At 37.0% G+C, this 18,885-nt stretch overlaps 1 protein-coding gene and 1 pseudogene across 1 annotated transcript; one reads left to right on the top strand and one right to left on the bottom strand.

Moving 5' to 3' along the window:
• Nucleotides 1-7,215: 7,215 nt before the first annotated feature.
• On the bottom strand, nt 7,216-8,930 carry LOC128921930 (uncharacterized). Its single transcript, XM_054230969.1, has 2 exons — nt 8,227-8,930; nt 7,216-8,171 (listed from the first exon to the last, which is right to left on the bottom strand). Exons 1-2 carry the CDS (start codon nt 8,705-8,707, stop codon nt 7,429-7,431), a joined length of 1,224 nt encoding a protein of 407 aa, XP_054086944.1. The 5' UTR covers nt 8,708-8,930; the 3' UTR covers nt 7,216-7,428.
• Nucleotides 8,931-9,690: 760 nt separating this feature from the next.
• LOC128921929 (T-complex protein 1 subunit zeta-like) lies at nt 9,691-18,434 on the top strand (annotated as a pseudogene).
• The last annotated feature ends 451 nt before the right edge of the window (nt 18,435-18,885 follow it).

Below are 18,885 nucleotides of genomic sequence, written 5' to 3'. Positions count from 1 at the left end.
ATCCACCTAAAACAATGTATTTCAAAAATTTAGGGTATACTAATGTGCATTTTATTTATGATTTCTAAAAAACTCGTATATTTTATTTATTATTGTAATTTTTTAAGAAGCTTCTTTCACTTTTATTTTTATCCACTCACTTTCTCCTATTTTCGTTTTTACATCCACTTACTGCGCAAGCAATTAATGTTGCTTGACTCACTTTACTCCACTTCACTGTGGCCCTTTCAGCCTGCCATATACACACAATTTAACCTTTTAGTAATAAGATACACGTATTATGCGCCTAAAAGTATGCACACAAGTAAATTAATGACACAATTTAAGACGTTAATGCAAAGATTTACCAAAGACTGAACAAAGCAAACGTAAAAGCATTGTAGGCAAGTTGTGCTGAGCCGCTCTACCTGCTGATTTAGCGCGCTTACATTAAGCAGTTGAGATAGCCCCAACACAAAAAACGTGCCGTGACGTTTTTTCTTTCTACTCAAAATCCTAATTTTTTTACTTCTCTCCACACTGTCGTCTTTCTCAGACACTTAACTGCGAAAGTGGGTGTTCATATTCTTTCACTTTTATGATTTTTTCACATTTCTTTCCGTTTTCAATTCTAAGGTTTTGTAACGGCAACCACTATGGTTGCTTCTTAAACCAGTCAACGAAGCATGCGCTGATTGATGTGTGGCTCCTGATGTGAATATGAATGTATTAGAGCGCTTAGGTGGGTATGTAGTATTGCCATGTGAGCTCAATCCACATTCAGTTAATATAGAAATGTTTGCTCGTGTGTTGTACATCGAGTGGTTGACTCTTGGGTACAAGTACCTATCTCAAAGGTTGGCAGGATCAAAAGCATGCCGAGCCACTTTAAAATATTCAACAGTATACCCCGTAAGAAACCACTAGGAAGGTCTAAGCTTTTTAATTGGCTTTAAACTAAGCGAATTTTCGGTAAAGGATACTCAAAATGTTTTCGTTTATATATCTGAATTTCGGATACCAAAATCTATAGTTTGAAGCATGCCGAATAACTTTTTTATTCAATGGTGATTATGAAGAGTTGTTCGACTCTCTTCGGGACAATATCTTGGTAATCTACCGCTGAGACAAATTTTTTAAGATTTAATTCGCTTTCATAAAAACCGACTTCTGTCTGTGGTGAGGTATATCAGGTTGTACACCAGAAGTTCATAAAAGAACAAAATTTAAGTTATTTGTATCAAGTTATGCGAATGTAGATTCTTAGATAAGAATCGTTTATTCTAAAGATCGTACTCTATATCTCTCTCTCATATTCTACCCCTCTTTCTCTCTTATTCTCTTAAGAGACAAGATCACCATCCTAATCAATCATTGAAACATTTGTACCGATATACAAAACCTAACTATAGATCGAGCTTTAGGATCTTAGGATTTCTTACCGTCTTAACCGTTGACAAGCATCTACAACAGAACTGTAGTAATTTCCAGCAAATATGTCTCTGCCTACAACGAGCTCTTAACGTCAACCCAGCCACATGTGAATAAGCAGTGAGCGCTCAGTTAACTTACAGTCTACAGATGGGCTAGCAAAGCAATATGTTGCCGACAAGAGGAAGCAAACATGCGTACAAAACTAAAAAGGTAAGTATATAATAAAATTTAAAATAACGCTGTCACTCAGCGGCTGCTTGTTGCACAAACCGCCTGAGTTGCTGCCATTGTGGCAAGTGCTGTAAGTCGTTTCCGACAAGCTATTCTTTTTCTATTAAGCGGAAGGAAAGCATCTAAACGTGGCGGGTCTCATGACAGGTGTCTAGCTGAGATGGGCGGCTTGATGTCAATGTCAAACTTTGACTTTTTATTCAAAGCGCCTGTATGTAGGCTACATTTTTTGAATTGCGCTGAGGCAAAGCTTGGATTTATGAAATTTGTTTGTGAGTGTGTATGAGCTTCGAGCGCGCTCTCAACGACCTAACATTCAATGGTTTTTTAAACATGTCAGACCACTTCCATGCCAACCTGCATGCTTTTTTCTTTTCAAGCTCTTCCTTTCTTTGCACACACATACTCCTTATCTGTTAGCAATCACATAAATTTTCAAACAGCTTAAGAGTTCATAAACTTTAAAAGCCTTCGCAGTTGACGCAGTCCATAAGTGTTGGTGTGTAGGTGGCGCTGCTGTGTCACTGTCGACAATATTGCTTTCCTTGTCACTTGTAAATATTAACCAAGTATGCGGTTGTGTGCCTTTTGCTTTAGTTCTCGCATATAAATACTCTCATTCCGAAAAGTTCCGACGCAATTTAAATATTGTTAAGTGTCTTCGCACATAATTTAGCATTCGTACAAGGAATTAATGAGATAATGACTACTGAAGAGAAGAAGATAGAAGAAGTTGCTTGGTGAAGTGCTGTTTAGTGAGGAATCCGTTTTTGTTGAGTGTTTAGAAAATTTATGACTCATATTCTTTCGATATGAATGAACAAGAGCACCAACGGATAGTGTCAAAGTACTCATCGTCGAGGAACTTGATGGTGTGAACTGAGAGTCGAGGTGGGCTACTATGAGATCACTACTTACTAAAACGTTACATTTGAAAACGACACCCAACTGTTTGGCCGAAAACGATCGATATATTTGGAGAATTTGATTGATTCTGCAAACTCTAAAAGCTCTAAATTTACATATTATTGCTTAGAAGTCTATAAAGAATATAATATAGAGTTGAAGAAAATACAAGTTTAAAGCTTTTAATGAGTGGTTACTAACTCCGACTTGTACATTTTGAATATTTAAAAAATATTTTGAAGTGTGAGCTTTTGGTGAACTGTCTAAATTATTATTTCAATTATAGAATACTAAATTTTGCTTTGCATATTTGAGAAGAAACTTTATTGCTTGCTTTCCAAAGTCAGTAAAAGCTTAGTAAACATAGCATAGAAAGAAGTATGGAAGTATAAATTGAAATATCAAGCACCTGTTAGCCAGTTGCCATTAATTTATGCGCTACTCTTAAGCTACAAGCTGCTTACGACTTGTTTATTTAGTTGTTAACCTACAATTTGAACACAGCAGCTTACGTATATATGTATATTTGGTCAGACTTACAAAAGGGTCAAGAATCTAGATGAGGGAAATATTTAAATATAGTTTAAACACTCCTTATTTCTTTAACATACATACTTCTACTCATGTAGTGTTTTAAAACATTCAAAAGTTTGCAAAGGTTCATAGAATGATACTAAAGCTAACTATACCTTAACAGCAAATGTTTATATTTACCCGTGGGCTATGGCATTATACATTGTAAATTGTTTGCTTTACTACTTTTTCTCAAGCGGTTGGCACGAACTTCGTACTCCACATACAACTCTGCGTTGATTGTATACATTCAAAATTCCATCAAGCAGACAAGTGGGGATCGAAAATTCAAATTTTTGTTATGTGCACGCCCACGCGCAATGTGCGAGTCAAGAAGCTAACCATACATGTCCATGATAGTAGTAGTTCGGAAGAGGATACAAATGGTGGTGGTGGCGTTGTTAGTGGTGATGTTGTGGACGGCGCCATTAGCGCTGCGAACGCATCTGCGCCATTGACAACAGCACGCACACCAAATAGCAATTCTTTCACGGCCGATGTGTCACCACCGACGGATAGTTTTCATCTGCGCACTTTCAGTTCCATATGTAGTTTGATGGCGTTGAGCGCAAACTTTCCAATTCATTCTTTGCCAATCGCCAGTCATCCCGAACCGAGAGTAATCAGCCCGATTATGATATCATAACAACGGCGTCGACTGTCACCTCGGTGAATAATATTACATTATTCCAGTATCGTGTTTTATTAATTTTTAGCTTTAATGAAAGGCTGTACTCATACCTTAATGAGTAAGGCATTTTGTGGAATAAACTCATAGTACAATTAACATGACGCTACAAATTTCTTGAAATTCATTTTTTTCCATCGAAAGGTGTTATAATTACAATAAACCTAAGTGCATAGGTATGTATGTATGTATGTACATACCGGATTCTTCGTATAACAGTTGCCGACTACTTTTTTATAATTTTAATACTAAGTAAATAAAACAAGTTTTTGCGGTTAGCGTGTGGAGTGTTTGCATGCTAATTCTATTGCATTAATTGTATCAATTCGTTTAACTTGATAAGTGCATTATACAACAAATTAGCAGATAACTATTAGGTCTACAACTTTGCTTCCGCCGTTTTTTTGTTAGTTTAAGATTTTTTTTTTTGTTATTCAAAATATTGGCCGTCGCTAGCTACTCAAAAGTAAACCTTCTTTCTGGCAGCATGCGTATTCCGTGCAAATGTCGAGAATTCGGCTCAAAAAGTGACATTTTCAGTTGAGAATCAGTTTGGGATGCAAACAGATCTCTACAAATATTTTGTTGGGTTAATGTTAACACAAATGTCCAAGATCGATATAAAACGATTTAATCGATTTAATCAACCAGTGCTTGACCCTAGAGACATCTATGGATTCATAATATTTTTTAACACGGAAGTATTTTTTTTATTATAAACACTTTTTAGTTAACATTTAAAATGGCTTTAAACCTTATGGCTTATGAAGGCAAAAACTATCTGATTTTTAGCTGCATTTCTAAAAAGACTGATTTGTTATAATATTACAAATTGTTCTGAGCGGCCAAACTGCGCAAACGCTCTTGCTGCTGTTTGGTTTAAAAATTCCCTAATTTAAATTGCAAAAGGCGCGAGTTTCGAGCTTGCATATCTGTTTCAACATTGAGAATCATATGATATATGGGGCAATCTCTGGAAAAAAAGCCACTTGAAAAAAAAGTTCTTTATTTTCTTTGGCAATGATATATCGTATAGTACATGTAAAACCTAAAATAAAACATATGGTTTTAGGTCTGTGTAACGCGGGGTTGCCATATTATAAGGGGCCAAAGTTTTTTGTAAAACAATTTTCGAACCGCCATAACTTTAAAACTAATAAACAGATTTTAAAACACCATGTGAATTTCTCAAACTTTAAAACTGTGTATCGTTTAAAATTAATATTTCATAGCAAAAAAAGATTTTTTTTTTTAATTTTTAACAATTTATGCCCCCTTTGATTTTTTTCGAAAATATCTTAAAATGTTCCTTATTTCATCACCTTTTTACCCCCCAAAGGGAATTTTGGGACAGCAATATTTGTATGAGCTACAAATAAAAAACCAACTCAGAACGTGATAAAAAATCATTGATTTACTATTATTATCAGAATTTAGCGTAACCCAGGATTAACGACGTGGACGTAGCAGACATTTAATCCCTTTTTGTTTTTTTTTATTTTTTAATATTTTTTTAAATTTTTTTGTATTTTTCAAATTTTTAATTTTTAATTTTTTGCTTTTGTTTTTTATTTAAAACTAGCAGACCCAGCCACACGTTTTTGCGGCTAAGGTAAACATTAAATTAGTAAATTTTTCAATACAGAGAAAAGATTCTTACGCATAGAGACGAAAAAGTTATATCCGGTAAATTTGAAAATTCTTAATATATATTATTGTAGATCTATATTAATCGTAAATCATAAAATTTGTTATAATTTGAATTGTAATCGTATGTTGAAGTATGTAACAAATGAGCATATTTCAAAGTTGGCTCAAATTTGGCTTCGATGACTATACTGATTACCCTCTTCACAGCCAGTCTTGTTATATTGAAAAGTCGAGAAATATTGAAGTCAACGCACACTTCTTTTAATTGCAAGTGAGTGGGGATAGTCCAGGCAATTTTAAATAGTCTGTGGGACATACTGGTTTGTAGCTGTGTCAACTCTCCTGGAAGGAAATTCTAAATTGTAGCATTAAGATCACCGAGCTCTTTGTTTTTTACCACAAATAGTCATTTATGGTTATCATATTGTGGTTTCATGTCAGAAAAAAGTCGATGAATAAGCTTCTCCTTCGAATCAATGAAGTGACAGAAATCTGTTTGAAATGATATTAATCCATCGAGGTGTCAATTGGGACGCTACCATTTCCAACTGCTTCCACAATCGCAATTTGATATTGTTTCGAAATCACTCGTATATTAGTTGTTAATTGGCGATTCTTTATGTGTCGCCACAAATTGGATTTAGGCATGCGATTAGTTCGTCAGCAACAGTTGATCCAGGAATAATTGGAAGGGTCTGGCGTAAATCACCTGCCAACAGAATCATGTCTCTAACAAAAACGTTTTAGTTGTCGCGTAAATCCTTTAAAGTCCTGTGCAGTGCTTCCAGCGACTTCTTGAATATCTGGAAAATCTTCGCAGACTGGTTTATCATTGATTTGCAATTAATGAGTAATTTCTAGGCCGAATATGCAATTTAACCTTGATGATTTTCTACTGGATGCCGAATATATAGGTCAGATTGTGTGTTATCTTAAGAAAAATATAGCAATAAATTGCAAGAGTATAAAATGTTCGATTGCACCCGAACTTAGCCATTCTTTATTAGTTACAAATTGTTTTGGGATATCGGCACAACCTTATACATTTGAGAAATGAAAAAAATATTTTAACAAAGCAACAATGACAACCTTCAAAATATTATTATTTTTTGTTTTCTTTTATTTTGTATTTTTGTTGTCAATTCAAATATAATTCTCTTATTATTATCTTCCTCGCAATTTTTCCATATTTTCATACTTTCTAAACCTTTCTTGGGCTTGCTAGAATTTTTCAAGACTAAAATTAGCCAGATCGGTGTGACCGTTCTCAACTTTTTGCGAGACTAACGAACAGCAATTCATTTTTATGTTTGTAGAGTAGTTTGTATGGGAGATTAGAAAAGCGTGGATTTTAGACTTTTTAAGGAAATTTTTAATTTTTCTCTCCGTAAGAACCATCCTTGTACTTTAAGAAGCATTGCAAAAAAGAATTAGCGAAATCGCTTCAGCTGTTCTCGAGTTATGCGCTTAGCAACACATTTTGCGATTCATTTTTATATTATAGATATCACGTACTTGAATCTAATCTACGTAATAATTTAAAAAAAAAAATCGAAAACAAAAAAAAAAACAAACAAAAAAAATTAAAAATTTGAAAAATACAAAAAAATTTAAAGAAATATTAAAAAATAATGGAAAACAAAAAGGGATTAAATATAAGATATATCATTGCCAAAGAAAATAAAGAACTTTTTTTTTCAAGTGGCTTTTTTTCCAGAGAATGACCCATATGTAAACGCGTAATGATGAAAAAAATCATTGTAAAATATGCTGAGATTCTACAGATTCGAAGCATTATGCAAAAGTAAGAGAATATATGTTACAAAAAGAGGTATGTGAATTCCATAACATTTATTCCAATTTGTTGTTGTCACAATTTACTAAGATTATCGATTTTTTTTTACTATTTTTAGCTGCTTACTTTACGGTCTTTTCACGTTTTATGCTTTTTCATGCCATTTATGGTTTCACGCACTTAATGCATTCCCAAAAAAAGCAACAAATAATGGCAACAACACCGTTGCTATCGAATTGAGCCATGCCACTGCTCCACTTTTTTTTGCTGAAGTATTGTCCGACAACAAAGGTATTTGCGTTGGAATTGCTTGCAATTGTTGTGAAGCTGCAGTGACTGGGCCAATTGGTGCCAATGGTGCACTGCCCTTTCCAGCTGGTGGCATAACCGGCGCTGTACCGTTCATTTCAGCACCAGCTGCAGATGCTGGTGGTGGTGGTTGCGGTGCTAGATAGCCGGCAGTTTTCTCGACTTCAACCATCTTGGTGTTATCGTTTGGATCGGTTTCATTTATGCGCACTGGCTGTTCGGGAGCGGGTTGTGGAGCGGCAGCAGCAGCATCTTCTGCGGGTGCAGCACCTGGTGCTGGTGTTGGTTGTGCTGCGATATTTTTACCCACGGGTGCAAGCGGTACATTGGATACCGCGGGGCCAGCTGGTGCAACGGCGGGTAATTGGCCAGGCATGGGTTTTGTGACGTTTTCGCCAACGACACCTGTTGTGATGACGGTGCCACGGTTAGCATTTGTTGTAGTCACTGAACCGGGTGGACCATTATTTATAATGATGATTTTGCCATCGTTGCTGCCAGATGGTTTAGCGGCGGCAGGTTGTGCTGATACGACACGCGTATGTATTGGCCTAAGCACGCGTTCAAGGATTGCTTCACCAATTGCGCCAGTAACCGAACCAGTATCTAATATTTAACTATTTAGAATTCAGGTTTTTTTTTTAATATTTAATAAACCTACCAAATCCTGATTTTGTCGAAGTTTGTTGTGGCGGTTGCGGATTGGGTACAGAACCTTGAGGAAGTGCAGCACTAGGTGGTACTACAGCCGAAGGAGAGTAACCACCTGGCATATGTGCAGGCGATGAATACACGTTGGTTGCGGGAGCTGGAGGTCCTTGCGATTTCGGCACATTCCATCCTATGTGTTGAGTATTGGTTGCGCAACCTCCTGGAGCCAAATCTGGGCGATTTGGTTGCGAATTATACCCTGGGCATCTCAATTTGGGTACATCTGTGTGCGAGTTACCTGCACTGCTGCCACTTTTTGTCGGATAGCTCGGTTTGGTCACATTTCCTGCACTACTAGGTGTGCGTCCACTACCAGATTTTCGATTGTTGTTCAAAGCGCTCTTTGTTTCGCTGCCGCCGAAATTTTGTGTAAGTAATAAAATTGCAAATATAGTGACCAATGCGCAAATCATTTTCACCCCCCTCGCCATTTTTGCACTGCAGTTGTTTTCCACAGTGATTTTTTTTTTTAACAGGTTGATTTTAGGCAAGTCAAGTTGCTTGCGTATCTTTTGCTTTGTTCCGTCGTTCGCTTCACTACAAAACAAATCAATTATACTTGCTAATGACAAAATACACCGAGCTATTTCCAGAATGAGCTTCCTAGCGTACAACTAAAAAATGTCTGTTTGATGTTGAATCGTTTCGTTTCGTTTGAACTGAATTACTGAAATACAACGAACAACAACAGCTAGTTCCAGTTATTGCAAAACTGGGGGAACGTGACTCAATGTTGCCACTATGCTAGTGTTGCGCTGAAATCCCTCAACTTAGCGAGTGACCGCACCGCAAAACTGACAGCTATCATTGCGAACACTGAACTAGTGATGAGCGATATTTCACTACCAGTGATTTTTTCACTGTGATTGAAAAATCTCATATAGCAACTGCGATCAATTTTTGTCAATATCAGTGACTTACAATCGCAATTGCAGTTCAGTAATCTGAGTTCGATCACAGTAGCTATAGAGAAGTTCTGTGCTTTTGTTCGATCACTGTACCAATATCAGTTCGAAGTTTGCAACCACTGTTCAGTGATTACAGTAGCAATTTTAGTTGCGCTTTCGATACTTTTGGGTACGGTGATTACAAAAGCAGTTAAATTTTGGATATTGTTAAAACTAATAAAAATGTATATGTAAAAAAATAATTAGAAAAAAGTGGAGTACAAATTTTCATAAATCCGTTTTTTTATTGCGATCGCAATAGCAATATAAAATCACAAATTAAAAATAGCAATATCGCTCATCACTACACTGAACATACTGCTTTGCACATCTGCCAGTAGATTTCCCTGCTGAAGATTTCAAGAAATTTGTTGCTTGTCGTTCACAACGTGTGTCACAAATAATTGAATTTATCAAGCATTAAATTGTTAAAATTAAATACAATTATTTAAAATCTTTTAATAAGCATGGCTTCGATCAGTTTATTGAACCCAAAGGCTGAATTTGCACGTGTTACTCAAGCTTTGGCCATTAATATCTCAGCTGCAAAAGGCTTACAAGATGTAATGCGTACTAACTTGGATCCGAAAAGAACCATGAAAATGTAAGTCGAAAATACTTTTTTTAACTTAATAAACTGCGTTTACTATCGAATCGAATCACTCGCAACCAGATCGATCATGTTGTGATAGATGGACGACATGTCTCCAGTGTTTTTGATGTGCGTACGCTTCGTGGTCCCAACATCGACTCGGACCACTATCTTGTAGCAGCTAAGATACGCACCCGCCTCTGTGTAGAAAAGCGCACACGTCAACAAACACAAGGAAGGTTCGACATCGAGAAGCTGCAATCACAACCGACAGCCGAACGATTTTCTACTCGACTTGCACTCCTGCTCTCTAAGAGCACTCATCAGCATCTTGGTATAAGGGAGCTGTGGGACGGCATATCAAACTCCTTACGTACAGCTGCAACCGAAACCATTGGCTTTCGGAAAAGCCAAAAAAACAGCTGGTATGATGAGGATTGTCGTCTCGCAGTGGAGAGAAAACAGACTGCCTACCTCGCAATGTTGCGATCGACCGCAACACGAGCGGGATGGGAAAGATACCGAGAGCTGAAGAGGGAAGCGAGACGCATTTGCAGAAAAAGAAAGAAAGAGGCAGAAATGCGTGAGTATGAAGAGCTTGACAAGCTGGCCGACAGGGGTAATGCTCGAAAATTTTACGAAAAGATCCGGCGACTAACTGAAGGTTTCAAGACCGGAGCACACTCCTGTAGGACCCCCAGCGGTGATCTAGTGGTTGATGACCAGAGTATACTGAGTTTGTGGAGGGAACACTTCTCCAGCCTGCTGAATGGCAGTGAAAGTACAACACCAGGAGATGGCGAACCCGATTCCCCAATCGACGACGATGGAACAGATGTTCCATTGCCCGACCGTGAAGAAATTAGAATAGCAATTACCCGCTTGAAGAACAACAAGGCGGCAGGGGCCGATGGATTGCCGGCCGAGCTATTCAAATACGGCGGCGAAGAGCTGATAAGGTGCATGCATCAGCTTCTTTGCGAAATATGGTCGGAAGAAAGCATGCCCGACGATTGGAATCTCAGTGTACTCTGCCCAATCCACAAAAAGGGAGACCCAACAATCTGCACCAACTATCGTGGGATAAGCCTCCTTAACATCGCTTATAAGGTTCTATCGAGCGTACTGTGTGAAAGACTAAAGCCCACCGTCAACAAATTGATTGGACCTTATCAGTGTGGCTTTAGACCTGGAAAATCAACAACTGACCAGATATTCACCATGCGCCAAATCTTTGAGAAGACCCGTGAAAAAAGGATCGATACACACCATCTATTTGTCGACTTTAAAGCTGCTTTCGACAGCACGAAAAGGAGCTGCCTTTATGCCGCGATGTCTGAATTTGGTATCCCCGCAAAACTAATACGGCTGTGTAAGTTGACGTTGAGCACCAAAAGCTCCGTCAGGATCGGGAAGGACCTCTCCGAGCCGTTCGATACCAAACGAGGTTTCAGACAAGGTGACTCGCTATCGTGCGACTTCTTTAACTTGATGCTGGAGAAAATTATAAGAGCTGCAGAGCTAAATAGAGAAGGTACAATCTTCTACAAGAGTGTGCAGCTACTGGCGTACGCCGATGATATCGATATCATTGGAAACAACACCCGCGCCGTTAGTTCTGCTTTTTCCCGCCTGGATAAGGAAGCGAAGCGAATGGGTCTGGTGGTGAACGAGGACAAGACGAAATATCTCCTGTCATCAAACAAACAGTCAGCGCATTCGCGTCTTGGCTCCCACGTCACTGTTGACAGTCATAACTTTGAAGTTGTAGATAATTTCGTATACCTAGGAACCAACATTAACACCGATAATAATGTCAGCCTTGAAATTCAACGCAGAATCACTCTTGCCAACAGGTGCTACTATGGACTGAGTAGGCAATTGAAAAGTAAAGTCCTCTCTCGACGAACAAAAACTAAACTCTACAAGTCCCTCATCATTGTTCCAAGTTTCATTAAGATATCTCAATGTTTACTCAAGTTACAGCTTACACTGACGGACAGACGAACAGACGGACACACAGACATCCGGATTTGAACTTAACTCGTCACCCTGATCACTTTGGTATATATAACCCTATATCTAACTCGTTTAGTTTTATGACTTACAAACAACCGTTATGTGGACAAAACTGTAATACTCTCTTTAGCAACTTTTGTTGCGAGAATATAAAAACAGAATTATCGCATGGATGTACATCGAATTTGTTACAAAGCTTATGCTAGAGAAAAATGTGTTTATATTTTCAGCATCTTTACAGTATAACGCTCAAGTGTTATGTCTGTGAAAATAATTAACTACATTATTTTTTATAATATCTATTATACAGTAATATTGAAGCTATAATATTTTATTTAGCCTGCGAATTTGAGTAACTTCATCAAATTTGTTATAAAGCATGCGCCAGAAAAAAAGTTTTATAAATTTTTAAAATGCGTTAGTACTCAAAAATAGTCTTCCATGCTTAAAATTTATAAAAAAATAATTAGCTTAGGATGATTCCACTGGTGATGGCACTACATCAACTGTCTTTGCTTATTGGCGAGCTGTTGAAGCAAGCCGATATTTACCTTAGCGAGGGAATGCATCCACGTATTGTAACAGAAGGCTTCGAAAAAGCACGTGGCAAAGCTTTAGAAGTAGTGGACGTTGTTAAAATTCCCATTGAAATCAACAAGAAATATTTAATCGGTATTGCTAATACCAGCTTGCGCACCAAAGTGCACCCAGCGCTAGCTGATATTCTAACTGAAGTGTGTGTAGATGCTGTTTTGGCTATACGTAAGGACGATAAACCAGTTGATTTGCACCTGGTTGAGCTGATGGAAATGCACCATAGACTGCAAACGACACCAGTCTTATTCGTGGTATTGTCTTGGATCACGGCACGCGTCAGCCGGATATACCAAAACGTTTGGGAAATGCTTATGTGCTCACTTGCAACGTTTCATTGGAATATGAAAAGTCGGAAATCAACTCAGGATTCTTCTATAAGACCGCCGATGAGCGTGAGAAGTTTGCACTTGCTGAACGTGAATTCATTGATCAGAATTCATTGTACAGAAAATCATTGCGTTGAAGCGTAAACTTTGCGATGGCACTGAGAAAACTTTGTTGTTATCAATCAGAAAGGTATTGATCCCATGTCCGAACACGTACTTGGTGAGAACAAATACACTTTTGTTGAGGAATGCAAAAATCCGTAATCAGTTACCACTTTGATTAAGGGACCCAATAAGCATACTATTCGCGATGGTTTACGTGCGATTAACAATGCGCGTGTGGATAAGTATGTTATACCAGGTGCTGGCGCTTTCGAAGTACGCGCATACAACGCGCTCAATAAATACAAGGACACCGTTAAGGGAAAAGTACGTTTAGGAATACAAGCATTCGCCGAGGCTTTATTGGTCATTCCAAAGAATCTCGCTATTAATATCGGTTACGATGCACAAGATACTATTGTTAAATTGACAGAGGAGGATCGACTAAATCCAGAACCAATTGGCTTGAATTTGTCAACTGGCGAACCAGTGAAACCTGTGGATATGCATGTGTATGATAACTAAAGGGTGATTTTTTAAGAGCTTGATAACTTTTTAAAAAAAAAAACGCATAAAATCTCATCGGTTCTTTATTTGAAACGTTAGATTGGTTCATGACATTTACTTTTTGAAGATAATTTCATTTAAATGTTGACCGCGGCTGCGTCTTAGGTGGTCCATTCGGAAAGTCCAATTTTGGGCAACTTTTTCGAGCATTTCGGCCGGAATAGCCCGAATTTCTTCGGAAATGTTGTCTTCCAAAGCTGGAATAGTTGCTGGCTTATTTCTGTAGACTTTAGACTTGACGTAGCCCCACAAAAAATAGTCTAAAGGCGTTAAATCGCATGATCTTGGTGGCCAACTTACGGGTCCATTTCTTGAGATGAATTGTTCTCCGAAGTTTTCCCTCAAAATGGCCATAGAATCGCGAGCTGTGTGGCATGTAGCGCCATCTTGTTGAAACCACATGTCAACCAAGTTCAGTTCTTCCATTTTTGGCAACAAAAAGTTTGTTAGCATCGAACGATAGCGATCGCCATTCACCGTAACGTTGCGTCCAACAGCATTTTTGAAAAAATACGGTCCAATGATTCCACCAGCGTACAAACCACACCAAACAGTGCATTTTTCGGGATGCATGGGCAGTTCTTGAACGGCTTCTGGTTGCTCTTCACCCCAAATGCGGCAATTTTGCTTATTTACGTAGCCATTCAACCAGAAATGAGCCTCATCGCTGAACAAAATTTGTCGATAAAAAAGCGGATTTCACATTTCGAACCGAACACTGATTTTGGTAATAAAATTCAATGATTTGCAAGCGTTGCTCGTTAGTAAGTCTATTCATGATGAAATGCAGAGATAAAGAGATGTTCAACTCTCATTTTATTGGAAGTGAGAGCATATTGACAAACGTCAAAACCTACCAATCTTTGACATTTGACTGGAATCAGTAGGTTTTGACGTTTCGCAATTGGGAAACTGGAACGGCCAGATTAAAATGTTGCTAAAAAAATTTGAAAACAGAGATATTTTCAATTTTTTCCATCCATTTGTAACTGCCACAAATAAGAAGAATAAGAATAGAAATAGAAAGAATAGCACGCAGCTTTAGTACATGTAAGTATATTTCAATATTTGTAAAATAAATAGGTATTTATTTAATAATTTTTATCTAGATTTTTCAGACAAAATGCCGAAAGCAAAAGAAAGCTGGAAAAAGTGTGTTGTTGGCTGCGGCGAGGGAGGAAGGGTGTTTAAATTTCCCAGCGTGGGAGCGGACCTCGAACGGTAAGTAATTAAAAAAACGTGCAAAAAATAGTGCAAAAAGTGTCATAAACCAATAAAGCAAATATAAATATAAAGTGTAAAGTAATTGCGGTGCGATAAATTTGAGACAAAAAAGTGTTAAAATTGCTTTTTTTTCAATAATGTGTTGGATAGTTTTCGATATATCGAATTTTTATTATTAAGTTTTTTTGAAATAACGACTGCGCGCGCTTATGATTTGAATATAGTGGATGTACCATCAATAGTCCAATTTAAATTGTCGTTCGGTATATATATTAAACGTGTGTAAATGTCTATAAAAACTGTTAAAAAAACTTTCGATATTTTTCGATATATCGAAATTTTAAAATTTTGTAAATTATAGAAAATATCTACAAACAATTTTTGTGTAAGGAAAATGATGTGTTTTGACTCTTTTTGCATTATTATTATTATTATAAATATTATTTCTTACGATAATTATATTTTTCCTTTTAATAGGCGTAAATGTTGGCTCAAGCGTTTAGGTGTTTTTGAAGAAGTTGGCGAAAAAACGCCTAAACACATTTTCGCGTGTGAACGTCATTTTTCCGAAAAAATGCGTCACGAACGAAAATTGCGTCCGAGGGCCGTTCCCGACGTAAATTTAGTAGAGCCTACATTTAATGCCTCTAATTCTCTATTAGAAAAACCCATAGAGTTGGGTACGGAAGATTTCGCTCCTATTGAAGAAGCTGTCTCAAATGCAACCGGTGCATCGAAGCAGCTTCTTCCACTTTTTGAAACGGGAAATCGCGATATAGTTCTAGAGCCTCTTCCATTCCTTGAGGAGGAACATTTAAATAGTTTTGAAAAGGCCGCGCAAACAGGTCGGGGTCTGACAGCAGGGACAGATAGAAAGAAGAAATTGAGGGAAGAGAATAGGATTTTACAAATAAAATTAGATGAAAAAGAACAGGAGAATAGGAGTTTAAAGGCTCAGTTGGTCCAAATGGCCACTGAATTAGAAAGATGTAGGGAAATAATAAGAAATAGTTCATTTAGGGAACAGTCAGACCCTCTTGAGTTAGTTTGTAGCAATGTTCCTCCTCAGTTAGGAGCTTGTATTAGGAGTAGTTTTTTTAATAGTAAACGTAAAAATCACGGTCAGCGGTATGATAATTTTTTTAAAACCATAGCTTTGGGTGTATTTTTCTTGTCGCCAGTTGCTTATCGATACCTAAAGCACCAGCTTAGTTTTCCTTCAGAAAACACTTTGCATAATTTTGTTACAGGTTGGCCTCGTTTCCCAGGTTGCACCCAAAGCAGCATAAAATCGTTAGAAATTAGGTGTAGGGGATTTTCTTTTGAACAAAAGTTCGTATCCGTTTCTTGTGATGAAATGTCACTGAAATGTCATTTGCAGTATGATAGGAAATTTGATAGGGTGATAGGTCTCGAAGATTATGGCGATGAAAATCGTACATCTAGATTAGCCACAACTGCAATGACCATAATGGTGCAAGGTATAGGTGGCGAACCTTGGTCCCACCCATTAGCGTATTTCTTTGTAAGAGGTTCTTGCAAAGGAGATGTCCTCAAAAAATATATTCTTGAAGCCATTACACAACTTCAAAATATAGGACTAGTTCCTTGCCATTTTGTTTGCGACCAGGGTACTAATTTTCAAAATTTTGCTAATTTGTTAGGTGTTTCAGCGTCACGGCCTTTTTTTAATGTTAATGGCAAGGAAATATGTTTTTTTTACGATAGCCCCCATTTGATAAAATGCAGCCGGAACTGCTTACAAAATAATAAAAATAAAGTTTTCTTTAAAAATCGTCGCGTTAGTTGGTCCGATATAATCCATTTTTACAAAATGGACTCTAAGTCGAGTTATCGGTGCGCGCATAAATTAACCGATGCTCATATTTACCCCAATACCTTCCAAAAAATGAAGGTTAAATTCGCGTCTCAAGTGTTAAGTAATACGGTCGCTTCTGGTATGTTATCCCTTTACAGCTCCGGAGCCTTAAGCTCAAATAGTGTAAGCTTTATTAATACCGCGGAATTCGTTTCTTTTTTTAATAAGTTATTCGACATTTTTAATAGCAGTTTTGTTGAGGCTATTGTACCCACTAAAAAAGTTTTTGAAGGTTCCGAAGAGCAAAAACAGTTTTTAGATGAGGCAGAACAGGTTTTAAAAACAATCCGGGTCGTAGATGAGTTAGGAAACAACACAACAAATAATTTCAATTTTATAAAGGGGTGGATAATTAACATAAATAGTTTAAGACGCTTGTGGCGATTGCTGCCACATTCAGGATTTCCCTACCTAAAGACAAGACGACTATGCCAGGACAGTTTAGAACATTTTTTTGGTCAGATTAGAAGTAGAGGAGGTACTAGAGTAACACCTTTCATGTTCTCTATTTAGAAAGTCGTGGGGCCTACGTTACGTAAATATCGTAACCAAAGGAAACTGTGAGCTGCCTTTAGAACCCGAAGCTACTGTAATTTCAGAACATAGCAACAATGTTCTTCTTAATGTGTGCAATGATTCCTTTTTGAACGACCTTTCTTGGCAGGATTTTCAAGGCTTACCACGGCCCGAACACTCCATTGTTAGATCCATCACTTTAGATACTAGTTTAGAAATCAATTTTTTAAAAGAAAACGCATTTAGTTACTTCTGCGGCTATCTATATTTGAAAATTTTCAAAATGCACACATGCCTCCTGCCCTTGCCTTATTTAGGAGATGAAATTCCTTCTGATGAATTCATCTTCCTGCACCAAAATCAAATCGATAAATGCAACTTAGTTAAGCCGCCTAATGAATTTGTTGCATTTATTAATAACATAGAAACTAAATTTGTTGAGGAATTCGACAGAAATTGTCACAAGATAGGTGTAGGAGAAATTCTTTTTTCTAAATTAAAAGATGTTAGGCCCTTCTTGTGTTGTGAAGACTGTGACCCAAATGTAGTAATTGCTCTTTTTATTAGAATTAGGATTTATTTTATAACTAAATTTTTAAATAGAGATCTTTCAGTCCCCAATTTTAAGAATAAAATTTTATGTGTTTCTAATTTGTAGTTTTCTTCTTTTTTAGGGGTTACAATAGCCAAAATGTAAACAATGTTTTTTTTTTAATACACAGAGGCTCTAAAGTCAGGACTTAATTTTTAGATTAGGTGAGAATTAGGGTATTAAATGTAGGCATTTGTATATATGTATATATTTATTTTATTATAAAAATTGTTATTGCATGCTGTGATATTGTTTTTGTCAATTTAATTTGTTATTTATGAATTTATTGTTATTGCATGCTATTGTTTTTTTGTGAATTTTATTTTTTTATTTATGAATTAATTGTTATTCTTTTGTTTTTTCGTTGATTTATGTAAATAAAATATTTTTATGGGTGATATAGGCCTACTGGGGAACCGAGCACCCAAAAATAACTTCGGTAACGCGCCCTTTTGCGTACCTCATAGGTGGTGTGGAAAATGCAAATTGGGTGTTTAATTTAGAATGCCCAAAAAGTTCTCTTTTTTCAGATCTGGCAACATTGCGAAATGTTATAAAAAACGCAAATTTTGAGGCGCTCTCACACTGGAATAAGTTGGACATCCCTTTATCCCTGATGAAATGTCAAAGCATACTGAGCATCTTTCTCTTTGACACCATGTCTGAAATCCCACGTGATCTGTCAAATACTAATGCATGAAAATCCTAACCTCAAAAAAATCACCCGTTACTTAGTAAAGAAACAAATATCGAATTCCTGCTCGGTGATTGAATACGAGTGTGTTATAAGGGAGTGAGTGGTTTGGGTATTAAGTATTTTCCAGTTCTAAGCATGTCAGCAAAGGATTATAGGTGTGTTATGCAATTCTATATATATGTGAATATAGCGTATAGAAGCAATGTGAGCTCAACATACTGTCATATAAACAAGTGAGAGCAGCACATAAATCAACCAGAATCAGTTTTACAAACACCACAATACCTTTATATTTGTATGAATAGAACTGTGAGACTCACACACACATGCAAACACACACACGTATACAGAAATATAAATATAGGCTAGAAGGCTTTCTAAGCGCTAAAATACATCTTAAAGCGTTGATTTCACACTCACGTCGACTATTAAAATAAGAAAAAAACTTAAGAAAAGTAAACTGTTTTACAGCTTACAACTACCGCTGCCGTCGGTGTTACTGTTACTGCGCACGTAAACTTTATAAGGTATTAAAGGATAAGCGTAGGGAT

This window comes from Zeugodacus cucurbitae, chromosome 5, assembly GCF_028554725.1.
Source record: "Zeugodacus cucurbitae isolate PBARC_wt_2022May chromosome 5, idZeuCucr1.2, whole genome shotgun sequence".
NCBI classification, from domain to species: domain Eukaryota; kingdom Metazoa; phylum Arthropoda; class Insecta; order Diptera; family Tephritidae; genus Zeugodacus; species Zeugodacus cucurbitae.
Note: the sequence above shows the minus strand (reverse complement) of the source record. Positions and strands in the feature narration are given on the sequence as shown.

What these genes read in the sequence shown, in the direction of transcription:
- LOC128921930 (XM_054230969.1), bottom strand. Translation starts at nt 8,707, where the DNA reads ATGGCGAGGGGGGTGAAAATGATTTGCGCATTGGTCACTATATTTGCA. An exon ending in TTCGACAAAATCAGGATTTG is followed by an intron (nt 8,172 to 8,226) that starts GTAGGTTTATTA and finishes GTTAAATATTAG; the next exon opens with ATACTGGTTCGGTTACTGGC.